At 35.9% G+C, this 22,799-nt stretch overlaps 1 protein-coding gene across 1 annotated transcript in view; it reads right to left on the reverse strand.

Moving 5' to 3' along the window:
* KCNQ1 (potassium voltage-gated channel subfamily Q member 1) overlaps window positions 1-22,799 on the reverse strand; it is a gene marked incomplete at its 3' end in the record, with an annotated part of 409,143 nt that overhangs the window by 300,498 nt on the left and 85,846 nt on the right. Inside the window, exons 3-4 of the mRNA XM_083348468.1 lie at window positions 2,189-2,315; window positions 176-254 (exon numbers count right to left, since the gene is read on the reverse strand). Of these exons, the coding sequence (XP_083204594.1) occupies window positions 176-254; window positions 2,189-2,315 (206 nt within the window). The remainder of the gene's footprint in view (window positions 1-175; window positions 255-2,188; window positions 2,316-22,799) is intronic.

The raw sequence follows: 22,799 nt of genomic DNA on the forward strand, positions 1-22,799 counted from the left end.
TGCTTAATGACTGCGGGTGATTAGCTTAATGATCATGGCAAAATAGATCATAAAATTGGTTGTAGTCAGGTGATGCCTCACTTAATGAACATGCCACTTAAGAATGAATCTTCCAGGCCCTATTGTGGTCGCAAGTTGAGGATTACCCATATAAAATTACAGTTAACATATTTACCTGATAGCCGAGGTTGCAAAAACTTGACCTTTTGAACCAACACATAGTACAATCATGGAGGCAACAACTACAATAAGATCTGGAAATTAAAAGCATAATATAAGCAAATAAATGTAGGTTAGAAATATGCCTTGCACATATTTAGATTTTATGCTAAAATATTGTACTTCTGTTTGGATGGTGTGCATTCAGTTCCGCTTGGTAATTAATATTTGATTATACAAATCAATCAAATTATACAAATGCTATTTTCCTTTTGCTTTGCTTTTATTTTTATAAAGACCTCATGCATTTATTTGCTGAGATGTAGAGGATCCTCTCTTTTTTAAAAATATAATTCTAAATTTCATTATTTTAAAAAATAAATATACAAAACAAAAAAAGAAGAAGAAAAGACATAATGGATGGAAAACAATATATTAGTAAATACACAGAATTCTCAGTTATCATAAAATTTAAAATTCTTATTTCGATAATTAAATAATTAATTGAAAATATAAGACAACTCATTGTTACCTTGAGAACTAATTATAAATCACTGCAAAACTCCAAACTTTAGTATTTATATTAATATCACCATTATTTATCATTATCTTAAAAATGCACATGATCTTATAAAAAGGAAAAGAAAGAAAACTACTAAAAAGAATAAGTAAAAACAATATTATGTTGTAGAATACCTGCTGATTACATCAAATTATATATAAATATAATAATTGCTTCTGGTTACCGTCTTTATGTCAGATATTTCCCTCATAAAAATGGTAACTGAAGTTGCTGAGTTTGTCTTGTGTGGCATGTAATATAAATGGAGATCATGCTTGCTTAAATTTAGTAAAGCATGTACAATATTACAGATATATACAGTTAATTTGCCATAGTTGTGTATGTCCCAAGTTTGATTTCCCACTCTGACACTGACGATAAAGTATCTCTTTTCCAAACTTGGGCCAAACCTGTTCTTGTGATTATCAGCCTATATCCTCATAGAATGCGCATCAACGCTGCTAACATTGGATGTTTTTGCTTGACAACAGATGGAATTGCAGCCATTTTCTTCTATTGCTTTTAGAGTTAGTTGATGCTGGGAGGGGGGAATGTGGATAAGAGTCCAGCTAGTCATAACAATAACTCAGTCGTGGGGCCGACCCAAGGTCATTGGACCCAGAGTTGATAGTTTTGACTGGCTGGAGAGCTGGGGAGAAAGCCCAAACTTCAAGCTAATTGGGGAATGTGATTTATGACTGTTTATTGGAGGGGGGAATTTCTGAAACAAAATTCCCAATGGAAATTCAATTTCTAGAATATATTTTATTGCTACTCTGGAATAGTTTACAAGGGCACTCTATCATTTAGAATAAATAATATTTACTTTATTTTATCATATTCATATCCACCCATCTCACTTAATGATAGTATAGTTACTAATGACTAATATTATGCTCTCTGGAGATTGAAATATTAACTTCTAGATCACTCTTCTGGGAACACAGAACTAAAATCACTGGTTCCATCATTTCATTAATATAGGGATGAGTAATCTTTTTAAATTCTAACACTTCTCTCTTTATTGGGATATCAGGAACTATACTGTGAAGTTTTTTATGACTAGAACAAAATGGTTGGAACCAGATCAAAAACTGAATTTGATTTGATATTTCCCCACCACATTAAAAAAACACAATTTAATTAAATCCCTGGAAAGTTTTCAGCACCTTATCCAAGGTTTTATAGTTGACTGGTTATAGAACTACCCTAGCAAAAACGAATGGAAAGAATAATGGCAGTGCCCACTCTCCTTGACTGATTGCCCACAACCAGTGTTCCTAACTTCAGCATCTCAACCAGCCTTCATTAGAATAATTTTATATCATGATCATACATCAAATCTATACTTGTGATTAGTCTGTAATTCAAAACAGACACAATCAGCCCTTCTTATATAATGCAGTGCAATATTTTCTGTTTTCTAATTTAAAATAAATCATACTATACAAAACCACACATACTCACCAATGATAGAAATGGGTTTTCTAGCAAAACGAAGCCTTCCCCAGAAACCAACATATTTACTGCGGCATCCTGAAGACCACAACCGAACCACATACTCAGTTCCAAAAAATACCACTAATACAATTTCCTAGAAGAAGCAGATAGGGAGCCTGATTAATTTAATATGCTTTTAATGGTTTTCTTTTTTTAATATATTTTACTGATTTTTTTAACATAGTCACCTTAATATTTGGTAAACAGCTTGTTGTCTGAGTTTATATTTGAAAACAATCAATAACAGTTAATTCCTGTAATTTCATAATCCACATAGTAGCTTTCTTTGATTTTCTCTTCTTCCAATAATATTCTCTTTTACCAACCTTAAATTAGTACATTTCTTAGTATTTTGATAGATAACAATTGAATATAAACATGTTTCTAATATTCAACAACCACATCAATATAAAGCTTCTTTTCTAATTAATCATCTTAATTACCTTGTCATAGATCCTGTTTTCAAAGTTCTTATTTAAATTTGTTTTCCCCACAATGTTCAAAACATTCTTACCAGTTAAGATTTTCTCAGAGTTAATTACACTTAAATATTTAAGTCTTTTTCCTCAAACAAGCCATCCCAACAATTTCACATTTTTCATATCTTTAAAAAACAAAACAAAAAAGAAGAGAAGAAAAAAGGAAGGAAATAGTATACTACTTGAGAAACATGTCCTTCTTAAGCTAAGATACATTTATATCCAGAATTTTTCTATTCTTTTTAACTGTACTCAAACATTCCATCTACTAAATCCAATCATCTAATCTTTTGAATCCATTCAGAACATTTTTATCAATTGAGATTTTCTCAAGATCAATTACACTTAATATCTAAGGCATTTCCCTCATATAAACCATCCCAACATCTTTATATTTCTCATATAAAAAGAAAAAAAAATACTATGTTGCTTGAGGGGCCCATCCCTCTTAAACTAAAATACATTTATATCCAATTTTTTTCTATTTTTAACCATATTCAAACATGTGTTTAATCTTTAGCTATTCCATCTGATAAATCCCATCATCTAATTTCTTAATTCTAACTTTAGCCTTTTTTTTTTTTTTGCCAAACATCTTTCCTAATCAGTATGCTCCGCTGGGCCAAAAAGCCTTCCCATAGTCTTGTGGATGTTATTGTTGGTATAGGAGACAAATCCAGTAAGATGTTTTTGTTGGAGGGTTTTGCCACTTCGTATTCATTGAAAATCTTTTTCTTTCTGTCTCTCTTAATTTCTCTTATCATCAGTTCATTTTTTCAGTTTTCAAAACAAACAATTACTTTCTTCTGTCTTCATCAATAATTTTTTGAAACGAAAATCTTAACAAATTCCACCAATTTCAAACTTATCCAGATGTAAGTCTTATATTCATTTCATTTCAATATATTTCTGTCAGTCATAAAAGTTTAATTCGCCACTTCCTTCTGTGGGAGGGTGGGGCAAGAGCCGCCCCCCTTCTCCCTTTTGGAGGATTTTTGCTTCTTGGATTCCCCCCCCCAGGAAATCAATTATCAAGTAGAAGAGAGAGAATTGATATTCTTACCCAGTTCCAAATACATTGTTTACAATCAGACATGAATCAGTGCTTTTTGGCTTCGCCTGCTTATAGCTTGGAATAGACTCTGAAGTAAAGATAGCCTTTCTTCTGCTGGTTTCTTGAGGGCTTTCCCCAAATGACCAGATCAACCGCCATCTCTCTGCGGTCGGCGGGGCTCCCCTCCTTCTTTGTCACCTCTCTGGGGCGACTTTAGGCCCATTTAGGGTCCCCTAACAGAAAAAATAGCTGTAGGGTGTTGGGCCCTGTGATCCCTCAGCTGCTGTGCTACTGTGCAAAACCAAAAGCCACCTTTTAATAGTTTTCACATGCTATTTGAAAAAAATGAAACATCAGGTCTGGGAGTCATAAAATAAATTATAACAATCATCTACCAATATGGTGCCCCTCCTGATTGGAAATTCTGATAGCTGTAGCCCCCACCCATTTAAAGAATACTAATTGCAGAATGATAATCTTCAACAACAATCAAGAACACAATTAAAAATTAAAACTATGTCTTGTACTTTAGTTACGTTTGATCATCATATCTTACATGAGGATATCTTATATATGCCTGAAAAAGTTAAAAAGGCTTCTACATTAAAGGATAATTATATTTATTTATTTATTTATTTATTTATTTATTTATTTATTTATTTATTTATAATGAGACTTGTATGCCTCCCTATCTCCCGAAGGACTCAGGGCGGCTAACAACAATAAAATACAAATGAATACAAATATTAAAAAAGAATTAAATTGTGTCAAAGTCCCACTAAAACCAATAAAAACATTTAAAATCAGAATTAAAAACCCCATTATCATCAGTCCAGGTCAGCCTGTTGGAAAAGATATGTCTTAAGGTCACGGCGAAAGGACCGAAGGTCTGGGGCCATCCGGAGCTCCCGGGGGAGTTGATTCCACCAAGCAGGTGCCCCAACAGAGAAGGCCCTCCCCCTGGGGGGGTCACCAGCTGACATTGTCTGACTGATGGCACCCTGAGGAGGCCCTCTCTGTGTGAGTGCACAGGGTGATGGGAAAACGTTCCTGGCAGCAGACGGTCCTGCAAATATCCCAGGCCTAAGCCATGTAGGGCTTTATAGGAAAGAACCAGCACCTTCATATGCATGAAAAGTCCAAAGTTAATCATGAATCTCAGAATTAAGTTAGAACTATTTAGTTCTAAATAGTTAGAATTTAAGTTAGAACTTAAATTTCAATTTTTAAAGTCATATTAGAAAGGTATCTACAAATGCAACAACAAGAAACTACAGTTTTATATACCAGTTTTTCAAATTCATTGGAAAACCTTGTAAAAAAAACTAAAACTTCTAGTAGAAATAATGCCAAAAAGAACAAGCAAAAATTTAATAGAGTAATAGAATAGATTCTGTTTTCTTCTATTACATTTATGTTTTTAATTTAGTAAAATATTTGTCAATGAATTGTTGTATAAACTTCTATATAGATACCTGGAACCACTACTAGCACTCTAACTAAATTTAGCTTTAAAATGTTTGATTTTCCTGTGTCCTTTTCTCTCTATATTTGGAAATGTAGGTTCCACACTGCCCTGCATGAAAATACCTAATATGCAGATAAAGAAGCCATCTGGTCATTTCTTCAAAAAGAAATAACATCAGAATGTTTATACATAAATTATGCTATAGTTCCTCTGCAAAAGAACCTTTTCTTCGAACTAAGAAAATATATGACAACTATAATTAATTGACTGTGAGACAAGGTATAGTGAACCAAAACTTCCTACATACAAATTAGACTTTAATATTGTAAGCAGGGTAGGAAAATAGAATGAAGCAAGGGGATAAATTATGGGTGCCTTTAGAGTCACAATGCATGGGTTTGTGGAATAAGGGAATAGCATGCAGGAAATTTGCATAAGAGCTGTGAGTTTTTAAAGACCCTCCATAGTTTGCTGGATAACAGGAACGCTGACAAATATGCAAATCTGTGCTGCCCTAAAGACAATGGAACAGACATACAGTCAGTGGTTACTGTCATCCAGTTCTTGGCATGACATGCAGAAGCTTAGAGAACATTGATTGTTCTATAAACTCTTGCAAGTGGAAAGAAGGACCAGTCAGCTTACACCAACACACATTTTTCACTCCTGACATTTTGATAAAGGCATATTGACCTAAATGAGACCCATGTTTTTTCTGGAAACATCAGAGGTGAAAGGGCACAAGCTGTTCTTCATGGTCATACACAAAAATGCCAGGTAACTATTAGCAACTGGTAAATTCCCCTCCCCAACCCTTGGCTTTGTGACACACAAGTGTTTTTTTTTAAAAAAAATATATCTTCCTTTGTATAAGCCCAATAAATCCATTGCAGGAGGAGGAGGCTGATTGATATTTGTTGCTATATTTAGAGACAGCTGTCAGAATAGCCACTTAAAAGCCAAAGCCTCTGCTGTTTACATTTACAATAAAATGTGATAATCACTAGAAAGGCAAATAAACAATTCTTCATGAACTACTTCAGTTTACCTTGCATACCATTCCTCAATAAACTGGAATTTCAGTAATTTCACTAAGAAAGAAGGAAAAATAACAACAACAGCTGTAATAACTTGTATGCTTCCCAACTTTCAATGAATCTTGATGGCTCAAATAATAATAAATCAAATAAATTACAACCAAATCAATAAAACATAAAGGATAAAAAGAAAAGATGGCAAGTATGATGAAGTGAGAGATCTTATTCTCACTCACCAAAGGCCTGGGGGAAGAGCCACTAAGAAGGTGCACTTCCAATAGATGACATTGTTTGATTAAAGGATCCCAGAACGTGCTAACCTGCAGGACTGAACTAGCTACGTGATGGAGGAAACAGGTGGGTCCTTCAAGTGACTACACCTTATGCCATGTAGGGCTTTGCTGGCTGAGGAATTCTGGGAGTTGAAGTCCACAAGTCTTAAAGTTGCCAAGGTTGAGGACGTCTGATGTAGGGCATGCACACTAAGGACTTCATTCTTTTTTACAATTGTTATCTGGGACCAACAACTTTAAATTTACTCATGTTATCTGGTTAGGGTTAGGCTGATATTCTTATAAAATATTTATTTACATTTATATTGCATTTTTTAAAATGAAACCTAATTTCTTTTGGAAAGTGAAGAGATATAAATGGTCAGGTGGGCTTTCGGTACACAATCCAATATTTGACCCTTATAAGCCTATAAGTAAGATCACATATATAAGACTTACTAAGACCACATTTTGAATACTGCATCCAGTTCTGGTCACCACAATATAAAAAAAAGATGTTGAGACTCTGGAAAGAGAGCCACAGGATTAATTCCAGTGGTTCTGAGAGTACGACTCTAAAAGGCAACCCAAAGTAATCAAATAACAATATAAGATCACATAAATGCTTAATTAATCCATAACTATAATATTGTAACTATAATATTTATAGCAAAGAGTTTCTGCCAGCATCTGCATTTAATTGAGCATAATCAATGGTATGACAAAGTAGCAACAATGGATGCATTGGAATATCTGCAAGAAATATCATTTGCCTGCAAGCAAGAACTGGTGGGACTATAAAATAAATAGAAAATGAAAAAGCTAAAGTGTAGTGGGACTTTAGAATTCAGACAAATACCTGCCACATAACACCTCACAATTGTTGATAAGAAAGACAAAAAAAGTCTACATAGTAGCTTTGGTGGTACCTGGAGATAGAAGAATTAAAGAGAAAGAACTGTAGAAAATCACAAAATAAAAAGACCTGCAAATAGAAGTAGAATGACTATGCCAAAAGAAAACAAAGTATCAATAGTACTAGGCACTTGGGTACAATTCCAAAACATCTGGAGCTCCATTTGAACATCATCAGCAGTGACAAAATCATCATCAGTCAATTGCAAAAGGCAGCTTTACTCAAAACAACTTACATCCTGCAACAATACCTTCAACACTATCAAACAACATTTGCCTATCACAGATCCATGGGAAGAAGTTGACAGGTGGATAAAAATTCCAAATATATGCTACACACCTGGCTGACCGTGCAACCAATCATAATAATTCCATATTAATATCATACCTGACATGGAATATTATCAAAACCACAATCTTTCCAGGGAGCTAAAAATAAATATAATAATAGCAAATTCTTGGCAGGATATACATTAGTGTCAAACACATTTCTATTGGATATATCATGGTGGCAGAAGTTTTCTAACACACCTGTTCAGTATGCACATGATAAAGAATATAAAGAAGTAGTAAATGTAGACCTTTCCCTACTACCGTGTTTCAGTGCCTTCCACCTATCTTTGCATCAGCCAAAAGCTACACTGGCATTAAATTGATTGTCTGTATTGCCAATTCCTATCTTGCTTCCTCTCTTCCTCTCTTGCTTCCTCTCTATCTTTACTGTCATTATTCCCAGCCACTATCAGTCCATGGCCTGCCTCCAAGAGAATGGGTGACAAAGCTTAACTGTAATGAACTTCTCAGAACCTAGGAAAGAACATGGTAAATTGTAAAATATTACAGAGCCCACCTGCACATTACTCTCATAGCAAGGAAGCAAGTGTCAATCTTCCCACTGCTTCCAGGTATGGTGCTGAAAGTGGATATCCCAATCCCTGGAATAAAGGTACTAATAAACAGGGCATTAAAGTATACAAACCTAGTTTCCAAGCTTCTGTAATCTAGATCAGGGCTTTTCAACCAGTGGTACGGGTACCAACTGTGGTACATTGGCACCTGGTAGGTGGTACGCGACCATCCTAGAAAAGTGGTAGTGGGGGAGGGGAATGAGCTGAACCGGTGGCAGCACCGCACAATCCTGAGCGAGAGATGGCTGAAGCTGCAGGGCTGTCAGGACTCAGCAGAAGCACCAGGATCAGCACCAAGGTCCAGCTGGAGCTTGGCGCTGATCCTGGCACTTCTGCTGAGCCCAGAAGAAGCACCGATCAGCTGGAATGTTGCAGCATTTCCAGGGTCTTGTGATTTACATTCAGCTGCTTGGCAACTGATTCATATTTAAAATGTTCACAGTGTACCAGGGTCATGTGAAGTGACCAAAACCTGCTGCAACCACCCAGCAGAGGGGGGGGAAATAAAAACCAAACACCCCCCACCCCACCCCGCTGCCAATCCTCAACAGAAATGCTCACAACAATGAAAACCTTGGAAAGGAGGAAGAGCGCCACCGGGCAGGCAGTTGTCTTGCTCGGCTGTGGCTTGGGAAGCACTTTTTTCAGTGCCATTGTCACTTCAAACAGTCACTAAGCGAACTGTTGTAAGTCAAGGACTAGCTGTACTTCATCACTTTTTTCCTTTTTTTTTTGGTCATCAAGTTTTTGACACCTTGCTGGGTGACTTGTGGTACTTGGATGTTGCCATATCCTAAAAGTGGTACAATGGGTGAAAAGGTTGAAAAGCCCTGATCTAGATCCTTTCCCTCCACTCAATACATCTAATTAAGTTTCTATGAGAATCCAAGCTTGTTAACTGTACCAGCTGCTAGGAACTAACAGGGTATATAAACAATCATCCCTAGTGGTGTCATTAAAAAAATAATACAAAGAACATTATTGTGCTATGTTTTTATTGCACAAATTGATGAAAGGATGTAATTCACATCATTTACCTAATGGCATTTAGGTAAATACAATAGGCATTTCATTGTAAATGACACCATTTCATCCATGATATCCAAAGTTGGTTGTATCAGGATGTACTAAATCTAGATTTCATTTTAGATGGCTTCTCAATGCCTGCAGGAAACTCCCTGGCTTGATCTTTTCTGCTTAGCTAAGTAGATTACACTTTTTATTTCCTTCATTAAGCAGATTACACCTGAATATCTCCTTCATTGGTTCAACTTTTCCTATCAGCATTCTACAAATTAATGTTCTAAATCTAAAATGCAGTTTGGGAGGGGCAGATTTTTAAAGAAAAATGTGATCAGAAGAAGCAGAGATTGAGTTTCATGGAGGCAATTGTCACATAGCTCACCTTGTTTCATAACCAATTAATGAGATTGGCTTTCCAAAGTTTTCCTTCCCACCAATTGTCAACTGAATGTTTCCTTTGTTAAAGGGTTCAGGAGTTTCCTTTGGAAATAATTTCTCTCTTTCTATAAATAATAACAAGATCTTAGTATTATTGTAAATGTCTTGGGTACATAAAGATTGGAAATTACATCTGGCAACAAAACTAATTAATCAAGTACCTGCTTTTCAAACTTTTTCTGTCATTAAACTAAAGCTGCATGAAGAAGTACCAAATCACAGCTTTTTTTGGAGGAACATTTAAACTAAATAATGGGGATAGTGAGTTAATTGATACAGAACATCACTGTCCCCGACAATCTAAGAAAATAGGGGAAGCCAGGCACCACACAAGTTATGCAGCAAGTAAACACAGGGTCAGTCATAAAGGACTCAAATGTCTATACACTAATGTACAGAGTATGAACAGTAAGCAGGGTGAACTAGAAATTCAGGTAAATGAGGGCAGATATGATATTGTTGCCATTACGGAAACATGGTGGGACGAAACCTACAATTGGAACACACAGCTAGAGGGATTTAAACTATTTAAAAGAAACAGACTAAACAAAAGAGGAGGTGGAGTTGCTCTATATATAAGAAATAACTTTATCTCTACAGAAATAGAGCACAACAATGATGAAAACTGTAAACTTGAATGCATTTGGGTCAATATAAAAGGGGGAAAAATAACATTGCCATAGGTGTATACTATAGGCCGCCCAACCAAGCAGAGGAAATAGATGAACTTTTTGCTGGTCAGCTAACTAAGGTATGTAAGAAGCACATCACAATAGTAATGGGGGACTTTAATTACCCTGATATCAACTGGGAGACAAACTCTGCACCAAGTGGAAGATCAAACAGATTCCTGTCAAACCTAGCAGACAACTTTCTCTCCCAAAAAGTAGAGAAGGGAACTAGGGGATTAGCCATATTGGATTTAATCCTCACAAACAGAGATGAAATGATAGAAGGTGTCGAAGCCACAGGAACCTTGGGGGGAAGTGATCATGCAATATTGGAATTCAACATTCTGGAGGCACAAGGAATAGAACACAGCCAAACTAGAGCCTTGGACTTTAAAAGAGCTAATTTCAATAAACTTAGAGAGACCATGGGAAGAATTCCATGGATGAGAATCCTAAAGGGGAAAACAACTCAAGAAGCTTGGGAAATTTTGAAAAGTAAGATAATAAAGGCCCAGTCTAGTACAATACCAACAAAGAAGAAAAATAACAGCTCTCAAAAGAAACCAGCATGGCTGCATAAAGAACTCTCTGATAAATTGAAAGATAAAAAGGACAAGTATAAGAATTTGAAAAAGGGGCACATAACTAAGTCAGAATATCAGCAAATAGCCCGTGCCTGCAAAGATGAAGTGAGGAAAGCTAAGGCTCAAAATGAACTAAGGCTTGCGACCAAAGTCAAAAATAACAAAAAAATGATTCTTTCAGCATATAAAAAACAAGAAAAAAGTTAAGGAAATGATTGGTCCATTAGTGGGGGAAAGTGGCAAGAAGGTGACAAGCAATAGGGAGAAAGCAGAACTATTTAACTCGTTTTTTGCATCTGTTTTTACACAAAGGGAAAAAACAGTCCAACCTACCAAAACCAGTGCCATAAAAACAGAATAGAAACACAAGTTAAGATAGGCAAAAAAATGGTAAGTGAACACCTGTCCAGCCTAGACGAGTTCAAATCACCAGGACCAGATGGATTACACCCCAAAGTTCTCAAGGAACTGGCAGATGTGATCTCAGAACCACTGAACTATATTTTTCATAGATCCTGGAGCACTGGGGAACTACCAGAGGACTGGAAGAGAGCTGATGTAGTTCCATCTTCCAAAAAGGGAAAAAATAGATCCAGGAAACTACAGACCTATCAGCCTGACCTTAATACCTGGGAAGATTCTGGAAAAGATAATCAAACAACAAATCAGCGAACACCTTGATGCAAACAAAGTCATCACTAAAAGTCAACATGGGTTTGTCAAAAACAGATCATGCCAGACAAATCTTATTACATTCTTTGACCAAGTGACAAAATTAGTGGACCAGAGGAATGCTGTAGATATAATTTACTTGGACTTCAGTAAAGCATTTGATAAAGTACATCACAACCTACTACTTGATAAGATAGAAAAATGTGGGTTAGATAGCATCACCACCAGATGGATTCGTAGCTGGCTGACAGGCCATACTCAGCATGTGGTCCTCAATGGAACTGCATCTACATGGAAGGAAGTGTGTAGTGGGGTGCCCCAGGGCTCTGTTCTGGGCCCAGTGCTCTTCAATATCTTCATTAACGACTTGGATGAGGGGATAGATGGGGAACTCATCAAATTTGGAGACGACACCAAGCTGGCAGGAATAGCCAATACTCCAGAAGATAGGCTTAAGATACAGAAGGATCTGGACAGACTTGAACACTGGGCACTATCTAACAAAATGATATTCAATGGTGAAAAAAGTAAGGTTCTACATTTAGGCAGGAAAAATCAAATGCACAGGTATAGTATAGGTGGTACCTTTCTCAATAGTAGTAACTATAGTGACAGGGATCTCGGAGTCCTAGTAGACAATCACTTCAATATGAGCCAGCAGTGTGCTGCAACTGCCAAAAAAGCCAACACAGTGCTAGGCTGCATTAACAGAGGGATAGAATCAAGATCAAGTGAAGTACTAATACCACTTTACAATGCTTTGGTAAGGCCACACCTGGAATACTGCATCCAGTTTTGGTCACCATGATGAAAAAAAGATGTCGAGACTCTAGAAAGGGTACAGAGAAGAGCAACAAAGATGATTAGGGGGCTGGAGGCTAAAACATATAGGGAACAGTTGCTGGAATTGGGTATGTGTAGTTTAACGAAGAGAAGAGTGAGGGGTGACATGATAGCAGTGTTCCAATATCTCAGGGGCTACCACAAAGAAGAGGGAGTCAAGCTATTCTCCAAAGCACCTGAAAGCAGGACAAGAAGCAACGGATGGAAACTAGTCAAGGAGAGAAGCAACCTAGAACTAAGGAGAAACTTCTTGACAGTTAGAACAATTAACCAGTGGAACAACCTGCCTCCAGAGGTGGTGAATGCTCCAACACTGGAGGTTTTTAAAAAGGGACTGGACAGCCATTTGCCTGAAATGGTGTAAGGTTTCCTGCCTGAGCAGGGGGTTGGACTAGATGACCTCCGAGGTCCCTTCCAACTTCTTCTTCTTCTTCTTCTTCTTCTTCTTCTTCTTCTTCTTCTTCTTCTTCTTCTTCTTCTTCTTCTTCTTCTTCTTCTTCTTCTTCTTATTATTATTATTATTATTATTATTATTATTATTATTATTATTATTATTATTATTATTATTATTATTATTATTTATTTCATTCTTACGAACTAGCAACCAAATCAGAAAGCAAAATCAGAATAAATCCCTTTCTGCTATTTTTTATTCTTTTAAATAAAATAAAATAAAGCATTTGAACATTTCTTTAAAAACTATGAAACATTGTGAGTTGAGACACATTATTTGGGTTTGAGAATTGCATTTACACAATATTCCCTGTCAACCTATTTGAACTGTCTTCCAAGCCTGTGCCACAGTGCTCCATATATCTATAGCAGGGGTGTCAAACTCGCAATGTTACGTAACGTGTTGCGATGTATCATTTTTTTCCATTGCTGGCAATAGGATGGGTGCAGTTTCACCATGACACATCCGGCCCATGGGCTGGCAGTTTGACACCCCTGATCTATAGTAATAGTAAGACTGAGGTTTGTAAGCAGCGCACATCACAGAAGGGTGCTAATAGTTAATAGTAGTAACTTTCAAATTGTAAGTGTGCCAAGCTCATTTGCTCAGTATTTAACATTGCCTTCAACAATTAGCTAAGCTGGATGAAAATATTTTCATTCAAATGAACTGAGCTGAATGAAACACAGGCCAATTTGAAGCATGAATTAGCTGGTTAAGATTCAGTTACTCAGCAAAAATAACACCCTTCTTTACTTGATTTATTACTGAACCTCTAAAGACTGTGTACAAATGCTCCCATTGTGTGCACTGTTTGATATGCTTAAGTTGGAAGTCTCTTTCAAAAATAGGGTTGCTTATAGCTTGTTGTTCAAAGATATTCCAGTTGCTTTATCACCAAAATACTATGTTCTCATTTATATGCTGGCTGGAGAGAGAACTTACTGTCGATATTTCCTTTCCCCAAGCTGTGGCCTCCAGAAGTGGCAGATTACTATTTCAAGAAGTTATGGCCATAAGTTGGCAATTTTGAAAAGTATAGTCCCAACACATTTAGAAAACATAAAGATGAAGAAACCTTTAAAAGGTAAAGGTAAAGGTTCCCCCGCACATGGGTGCTAGTTGTTTCCAACTACAATATAAACGATGGGGATTTCCCCCTCATTATGTGATATTCCCAAATTATGGAAGATTGTAGAGTGGATTCTTCTTTCATTCAAAAATTGCCTTTCAGAAACACATATATTTGAAGACCCATCTGAAGAAATTGCTTGCTAGTTCTGGCATTTAATGTACTTCTTTCTAACCTATGTGATGTTAACAATAGCTCGTGGTAGAAAAAGTAAGATGAGATCTATGGAGAAGAAAACAAATAAGAAATATATGTATTGTTTATACATATAATTGCAGGAGATGCAATGAGGAAACATGGGGAGAATGAATGTTGGTTGTAAAAAAAATAAAATCTAAATTTAAAAAAATCTGAACTTGAGACAAAATTTGGGGAGTAACTTAACCATAAGGGAGTATTGGATGCCATTTTGAAATCTTCTCAGCATTTTTCAGCTTATTAACATATAGTAGGCTACCTAAGGACAATGGCTCAGAACATATGACTAGAACATCTCTCCCTCAATATGTTTGTGTCTTTTGTTTACCACCTTGCTCTGAGATTTGTAGGAACAAATGAAACAGATAAAATATAGCCCAACATAAAAATTATAATTCAAGGTTTGCTGATCCTGCAATACTACATAAATGGCTCAACATACATCACTAGGAAATGTTTTGAACCTTTGCCTGGCAGAGGTCATAATGTTACATCATATTTCATAATCATGGTATTATTTCACTTGTCTCAAAAGGTCAAATTCCTACAGCTGGCAACACTGCCTTCCTGTTTGAAGCAAGTTTCTGATTCGGAGAATATTACAATTAGTGTATTTATTATGACCAGCAACAAGCAAAAACTGGTTTTGGAGCAGCAAAACCTGATGCAATAATGTTAAGCATGCCCCAAATTCTGTTCAAAACTACAAGTAGTATTTTCAGTATGAGAATATTTTGATGCATGATAATGAGGGATTAATATTTTTTCATAGATATATTTATCCCTTATATTTCTTTACTTTATACCACAGACCGTGTATATATTGTTCCTCCTCCTATTTGTCCTCACAAAAATAAACTCATGAAGTAGGTTGGATTGTTCTCCAGATCCATCATCTTGTGAATTCTATAATAACTCTGAAATGCTAGCCAACAAAATGACTTATGTATTTGAAGGAAAATAAATATGCTATTAATGTGCTACACTTGAGATATTTTAATATTTAAATCAATACTGTCTGCACTGATGTTTCCTATGGAAGTACTAGCTGAAGTGGTTTTTGTAGAAATCTAATTTTAGAATCAGATGCATACAAACACATGCACCCACATACATACAGGTTCTTTTACTTTCCAGTTACTCAACAAATGCACATTCTAGCTAAATTTTAAATTTATCAATTTCTAAAAGAGCTCATGTGACAGAACACTCAAAATCTGAAGAAAGAGTAAAAAGGTAATGTCTAGGTCAGGGGTAGGCAACCTCGGCTCTTTTATGACTCATGGACTTCAACTCCCAGAATTCCTGAGCCAGCATGGCTCAGCTTGGAAACCTCTCCCTTTTCCCTCAGCATGGCTGGCTCAGGAATTCTGGGAATTGAAGTCCATAAGTCATAAAAGAGCCGAGGTTGCCTACCCCTGGTCTAGGTAGATCATTCATCTTTCTATGTTAGCAACCAAATTCTCTAATTTAGAAGCTTTTCAGACTTACAGCTGCTAGAAGAAAGCTAAGGAAAAGGGAGGGGGAAACAGATGGTATTGTACATTGTTCCAATTGCCAGACTTTATTATTCTAAAGCCTCATACCACAGTTTATAAAACCATATAGCAAGTATTACATTCATGTAAAGATATGCGTTTCGGAAAGGAAGACTGAAGAAGAACGAAGAGGCAATGGATAGAGAAACTTAATAAACTAGACTGTAGTTCAGAAAGTTCTTCTTTCTTTATGAAAGAAGTACAAAGAAAACCAGATCTGGCTAAACCAGATCTGTCTGTAGCAAGAAGTGGGGAGTCACTTATTTCATGTCCATAGAAACCAAACTGTCAAGCACAGGAAATCAGGAAGCAATGCAATTCAAATAAATACAAGTTTATTGCACGCAAACACTCTCTACAACAGGGGCCCCCAACCCCCGGTGGACTGATACTGGGCTGCAGCCTGCCAGCAACCGGTCCGCACAAACAAGCAAAGCCCCATCCACGGGATGTAGGCAGCACACAAAACCACACCCCCTTGGGTCCATGGAAAAACCTCTCTCCAAGGAACCGGTCCCTGGTGTCCAAAAGGTTGGGGACCTCTGCTGTACAAGAATCTGAACTACTAATGGTGACAGCAAATTGGCAATTTTCTTCTTCACACCTGTTTGAAAGACTGAAATTATTCAACATATTATCTCTTGCCCCAGTAAGTATGTGTCCTACTTTATTAAAGCATCGTATCTGAACAATGATGTAAGGTGCTGTATCTGAACAATGATAAATTGTTCCTTAATACAAAGCAAGCAAATATAACTTTTATAAACAACCACCTGTGTAAATACAGTAATTGGAAGAATTTGTCCTTAAGGAACTAAGGATGTCAGGCATTTAATCCAATTATTGCATATACAGTATGAGATTTCTGGAAAACTGCAGTTTAGGTTCACTGGATAATCTTTATCAAATGTTCTTTTTGGTTTGAATTTTTTTTTTCATCATTGAGAGACAGATTTGCTTATTTAAAACTTTAAAATGTGACTTTGCAAAATGTCAAAAATATATTTAAAAACTTTCTATTAGCATACCCACTTTTGTCAGAACAAATTATATTTTTAACAGTCAAATTATTAAATGCTATTGAGGAGGCATTTATCTAAAATCTCAGTTAGAAGAAAGTGTTTATCTAAATGTATGTCAGTTCTTACTTTTAAAAATGTTGAGATGGTCTCCTATGTCTCATGTTCATTATCACACTATAAAACAGACTCAGATGTTTCTATATATACTATCAGATGAAATGAGCTAATTTCCCTTGAAGTTTATCTACACTGACCAGATGACTTTTCCACTAAGCACATACAATGCCTTTGTGGTTACTATAGAGATAAATTTTCCCATCCATTGTGCAGCCATCTTACAGTAGCTACCAGCTGTTGTCTAGTCATATACATCAGAGACGAGTTAGGTAAAAAATGGGAGATCCACAGATGAGTTTGTCCTAGCCACTGTAACTGAAGCTTGAACTGTAGTTTTCAATGTCCAGCCTCTTTGCCACTTTCACTAATCACTATTACTGAAAACTCTTAACAATATGCCTTTATTATTAGTGTTACATATAGGCTGATATATTTATTCCTTCTGCCATATATTTTGCCCAAACGAAATACATATAAGAATACAAATAAACATGTACTGTATTTATTAGTGAATACCACATTGAATGGCAAAGTTTTTTCTAAAATTAAGTGTATTTAATTTCAGCAGTAAAGTAAATGCTTTGTACCTTCCTACTTATTATTTATTATGGCAATACAATATAGGAGGTAAAATAAAACCAGAATAAGATAACCAGAATAGGGAGCCATAGAATTGCAATGGGATGGATGTTATAATTCCTTCCTACTGAAATCAGTGGAATTTAAAATGCCATCTTGATTGCATCTTTAAGGTTCTATCTCAGTGTATTGTTTAATTCAGACTTTCAATTATTTGCACTCCAGGCTGTTGAGAGGGGGAAGGAAGACTTTCATATTACTGCTTCTGGTTCTTTCAAAGCTCTTATACCTTGTTTCAGTCCATTAATTCATCCTTCGGTACTATGATGAGTCACAGGGAAGAAAAACAATTGTAGCCACAATTTTCATTCTGGCATTCTTCTATTTTAAAGGGACTCAAGTTCAAATGTTTAATTATATCTTTGAAGAGTTAATAATCAATTCAACAAAGGCTTCAGAATGTCTTTGAAGCTTTAAGAACAAGCCAGAGATGATGGAGGAGGAGGAGGAGTGGGGTTAGAATGTTAACTCCATAGGGAATTTAGATAATAGGTTGTAAAGGTTGAGAGCCTGGATTATGTCTTCCAGTTAATAAAGTTTGGCAAAACTTGTTGCCCTGTCTTGGTGCCATACTGCTGCACAGAATGCCAGTAAACATTATATTATACCTTTGAACACAGATGTTCATTATCTTATTATTCAAATACAAACAATTATTGCTCCTGCAGTAAGCTGAGTCGCCATGCTAGTTTAGCTATACTGGCAGATAAAGAATGTAATCCTCTTGATTCTTCCCGTTCTTTTTGGAGTATTTATCCCCAGCATCTATGCTTTCCTTCTTGTCTAAAAGTGTGGTGGTTCTTCTTTGGTCTATTACACTTATGCTCTTCCTTGGGGTGCTGTTCATACAGTTAAGTTACCTAAGGTCTCGCCTCATCTTCTATACTTTTTAATATCACACTGAAAATGATGGGATCGATTTTTCAGAAATTTGGTGCAACACATCATTACCACGATTATAACATTCAGCTCAACTTCTTTTTATCAAGATGGTCTCAGATGAGATAATAGCATTTTTCTGTAAATGGCTATATAGTGATGAATTGAATGGAAGGGTATAAAGTGGTGTCTTAATCCAGCCAACACAAAGAAGCAAGATGCTGATAACATGTTTGATTTAGGCACTAACAGCATTCTAGTGGGAGGTCACACACTCTATGAAAAATTAGACATTTTGGGGTGGGGGGATGCAGTTACTTCCAATGGTAATCTCAGAAAGGTAGGTAGCATTGTCAAAACTTAGAATCATCATAGAAAAAGGTAACATGGGCAATAACTAATCTTTAGGAAAGCAAACCCTAAATTTGGACTGTTTCTGAAGACTAGGAAGAAATTAGAATAGTGTGTGTGTGTGTGTGTGTACATGCACACATATACACACATGTACATATACACATACATGTGTGCATGTGCATGCATGCACATGCATACATGCAGACACACACACACACACATACATATACGTGTGTGTGTGTTTTGTGTGTGACAGATTGCTTTTCATTCAAGAGGAATTTATAAGTCTGAGCTAATAACCATGAAGGCTCCTTAAGTAGAAAAAAACCTGCACAGATTAAGTTGAGTGTTTGTTTGGGGGATTTGAACTGAGGATATATTGAGCAGAAAAAGCCTATGGCAATAGCTAATTCCAAAATCTATCTTATTTATGCATAAATAGGCTTGCCACATTTATGCTATGCCCTCATAGCATCCATAATAAGCAATTTCATAGCTGTTGTAACATTCACTTTTATTTCTGAGTATAATTCAAACTGACAAGCTTAGTTTTAAGCTTAGTTGAAGTAATGATTTTTGAAAGACTGTAATCTCATAACCTCGTTTGAGATGATGATTGCTTTGAGTTTAGTTTTATTATTATACCTCAAGAAAGAAAAAAGTAAAACACACACACACAAACAAACACACATACACCAGATATTCACAAAGCAGCTCAGGGGTCAAATTCAGAAGAGTTGCTCTGATATTTTTTAATTCCTTGTAACCATATATTCACTTGTAATATAGAATAATTCTTTGGTTCTTTCCTATAAAAAAAAATATAAGCCACCCACCTGAACAATAAGCTGGATGACTGGATTACAGGCCTGATCTGAGAACAAGATGGTAATAATACACTGTCCCTTTTGGAATTCAGTCTCGTAAATTAAAGAGTCTTATAAATACATGCCTTCATCAACTTAAAACATGATATTTATTTTTTTTACAGAGGACTTTTAAACTCTGTTACCTTGAAGCAACTACTGTTTTCAAGTGGTTATACTGAAAAAGAAAAAAAATGCTCATCAGTCTAGACATATACATTGCAGACTAATAGAAATAAGTGCATCTTTCATGAGATTTATTTTTATAAACAAGAGCTAGACCACCAGGTATATTCAATATGTTTTCATGTTTCAACATTCTTGTTAACTGCAGCTCCCCTTTCTCCACTTTTCTTTGATCCTGCTTTAATGTAGGCATCAATCATCTTCCTCAAAGGAGAATATATATATATATATATATATATATACAGGGACAGCCCCGCCAAACATGCAATGAATCTATTGCCTCTTCTTGGATAAAAGGAAAACCCAATCTACACATCAACTTGACAGGAAACCTACCAGTATATAAACATTAAAGATACAAGGATTAGTTTATGAAAGGAAGATGGAGAGAAGCAACAGATTTAAAAGATATAGTTGGGAAATTTTACTAATATTCAGCAATGGACTTTTTTGCTTTCATATTTGATTTTTAGGAAATATTTATATACAAAATTAATAATCAAACTCACTTTGTCAGTCTTTACTCAAGATATAAGTGTGGCCAATTTAAACAAACAATCTATTCCTTAGATTGAAACCAACATTGAAGCAAGTAAGTCAGTATGACCTTCTTAAGGCATATAGCTGATATAAGGCCCAGCACAGTAACAAATAGCAGATGGCAGATGGCAATTTGAGGATGAGTTTGAGAATTAAATATGAGGTTGCCAAAGAAACTTATGACCATTGCGGTATCCACGGGGTCACATGATCAAAATTCAGATGCTTGGCAACTGACTCATATTTACAATGGTGTCCCTGGGTCATGTGATCACCTTTTGCGACCTTCTGACAAGCAAAGTCAATGGGGAAGCCAGATTCACTTAATACTAACTTGACAACTGCCGTGATTCTCTTAACAGCAGTGGCAAAAAATGTCATAAAATGAAGCAAAACTCACTTAACGCATGTCTCACTTAGCAACAGAAATGTTGGGCTCAATTGTGGTTGTAAGTTGAGGACTACTTGTATTGCAAAGGCTACCACTATTTTTTCCCCCTGTAAAGACTAGTCTGAGGGACAGCCAGAAATTAAGTTGGGACATTCATTTTATCCAACACCCATTTTTCCTCTTTCTCCTCTTACACATGATTTTTCCCTTCCTCTAGGAGCACAATATTATTTTTGGTTCACTGATTTTCTTTATAAAAATTTACTGTGGTAGACTTTAATGCTACTAAATGTAATCTTTTTGGGGGGTTAAGTAGAACTAGGGATATACCCTTCAAACATGTCACTATCTAAGATCTTGTAAGAAGATGCTTTAGGTTTCACTGCTACTCAGGATCTGGCCAACCAGGCTATCTTCTAACATTATAGGAAGGCTTGCTTTATTTCATGAGAGTCCCTAAAATATGGGCATTTGCAGTTATCCTAGCATGTACAGGGAGTAGAGTTGGGTAGAAGTCAAATTTCTCAATGGCTAAGTCCACTCTCCAGTTTATACCCACATATTCTAGAAGAAAAAGTGGTACTGAATGAAAATTATTTGAGGTTAATGGCAAGAACCTATATATTGAGAAATCCTCAGCTCAAGCATAAATTCAGTTAAGTTTGCTGGTTTTAATTTTTTCAATGGCTGATGAAGGAATCCTAGATGCCGAAGAAGTGGGGGGGGAAAAGTAGAGAAGAACAGCAACTACTGTGAGGGTTTGAAGGTTAAATTCCGTGAATAATGGTAAAAGCTATAGTATTTTTAACCCATAGAAGAGAAGGCTAAGAGCAGATACAGTATCAGTCTTCAAATACTTGAAAGCCTTTCAGAGGAAGAGATTATAGATTTATTCTCCATATTCCTGAGATTGGACAAGAATCAATGGGTCAACGTTTTACAGATGGAGATTCAACTTCACAATTAAGAAGAATTTTCTAACTGCAACAACTTTTAAGCAGTGGAATAACCTGCCTTCTGGAATCCTGGATTCCATATCAACAAAGGTTTTTCAGCAAACCTTGAACAACCAATTGTCCAGGACAGTTTGAGGATTCCTACCTTGGTTAGGAGATTACACCAAAAGACCTGCAAGGTATTTTCAGTCCTATAATTCTGTGAGCTTTTCTCACCCTACATTTCCAATTCTAATACAGCATGCTACATCCATAAATCAGAAGTAAAGAATATGATATGCATGTAAAATAACCCCAAAGTTCAAAACTCAGCATTCCAAGGTAGAATGAGAAAAAAATCCTCTTTAATAAAGTAGAGTTCCTGCTAATTAACATCAACAATATCAGGCTGGATAAACCAGTGATCTGACTCATATTATTTATTCCCATTGGCTCTGCCTGCTGAGACTGATCAAAGTTCAAAAACATCTAGAAGACCACAAGTTCACCCTCAACCCCCAGTTTGGTTTATGGTGATAACTGCAACCAAGATTAGGGATGAATTGCACACAACTAATTTCAATTATTTGGGAAGCATCTGTTCTGCTGGAGAGAAAGGATAAAAATCAAATGTTAAAACCAGTTTATCATCCTTTTTGATATATCATTTATTTGCAAAGTACATTTTTGGCAGCTAATTGTAATTACAAATTGTAATTGTAATTACAAATTACAAATTGTAATTGTAATTACAAATTACACATTTACCTCTTTCTGTTTTTTTTAAAAAATCAGATTCCTCTGAATTTAGAAATTAAGTTTAAAGCTTGAGGTTTAAAATGAGCAGAAGAGAATTATTTCTCAACTGCTAAGCAGCAGTTCCTACTGTGCTTCTTGAAAAAGAACGGCACATACAGAACAAATGATTTAGAAAACTTGAAACTAAAGTAGACAGCTGTCAAA

The sequence above is a fragment of the Vipera ursinii genome (assembly GCF_947247035.1).
Source record: "Vipera ursinii genome assembly, chromosome: 1".
Classification (NCBI taxonomy): domain Eukaryota; kingdom Metazoa; phylum Chordata; class Lepidosauria; order Squamata; family Viperidae; genus Vipera; species Vipera ursinii.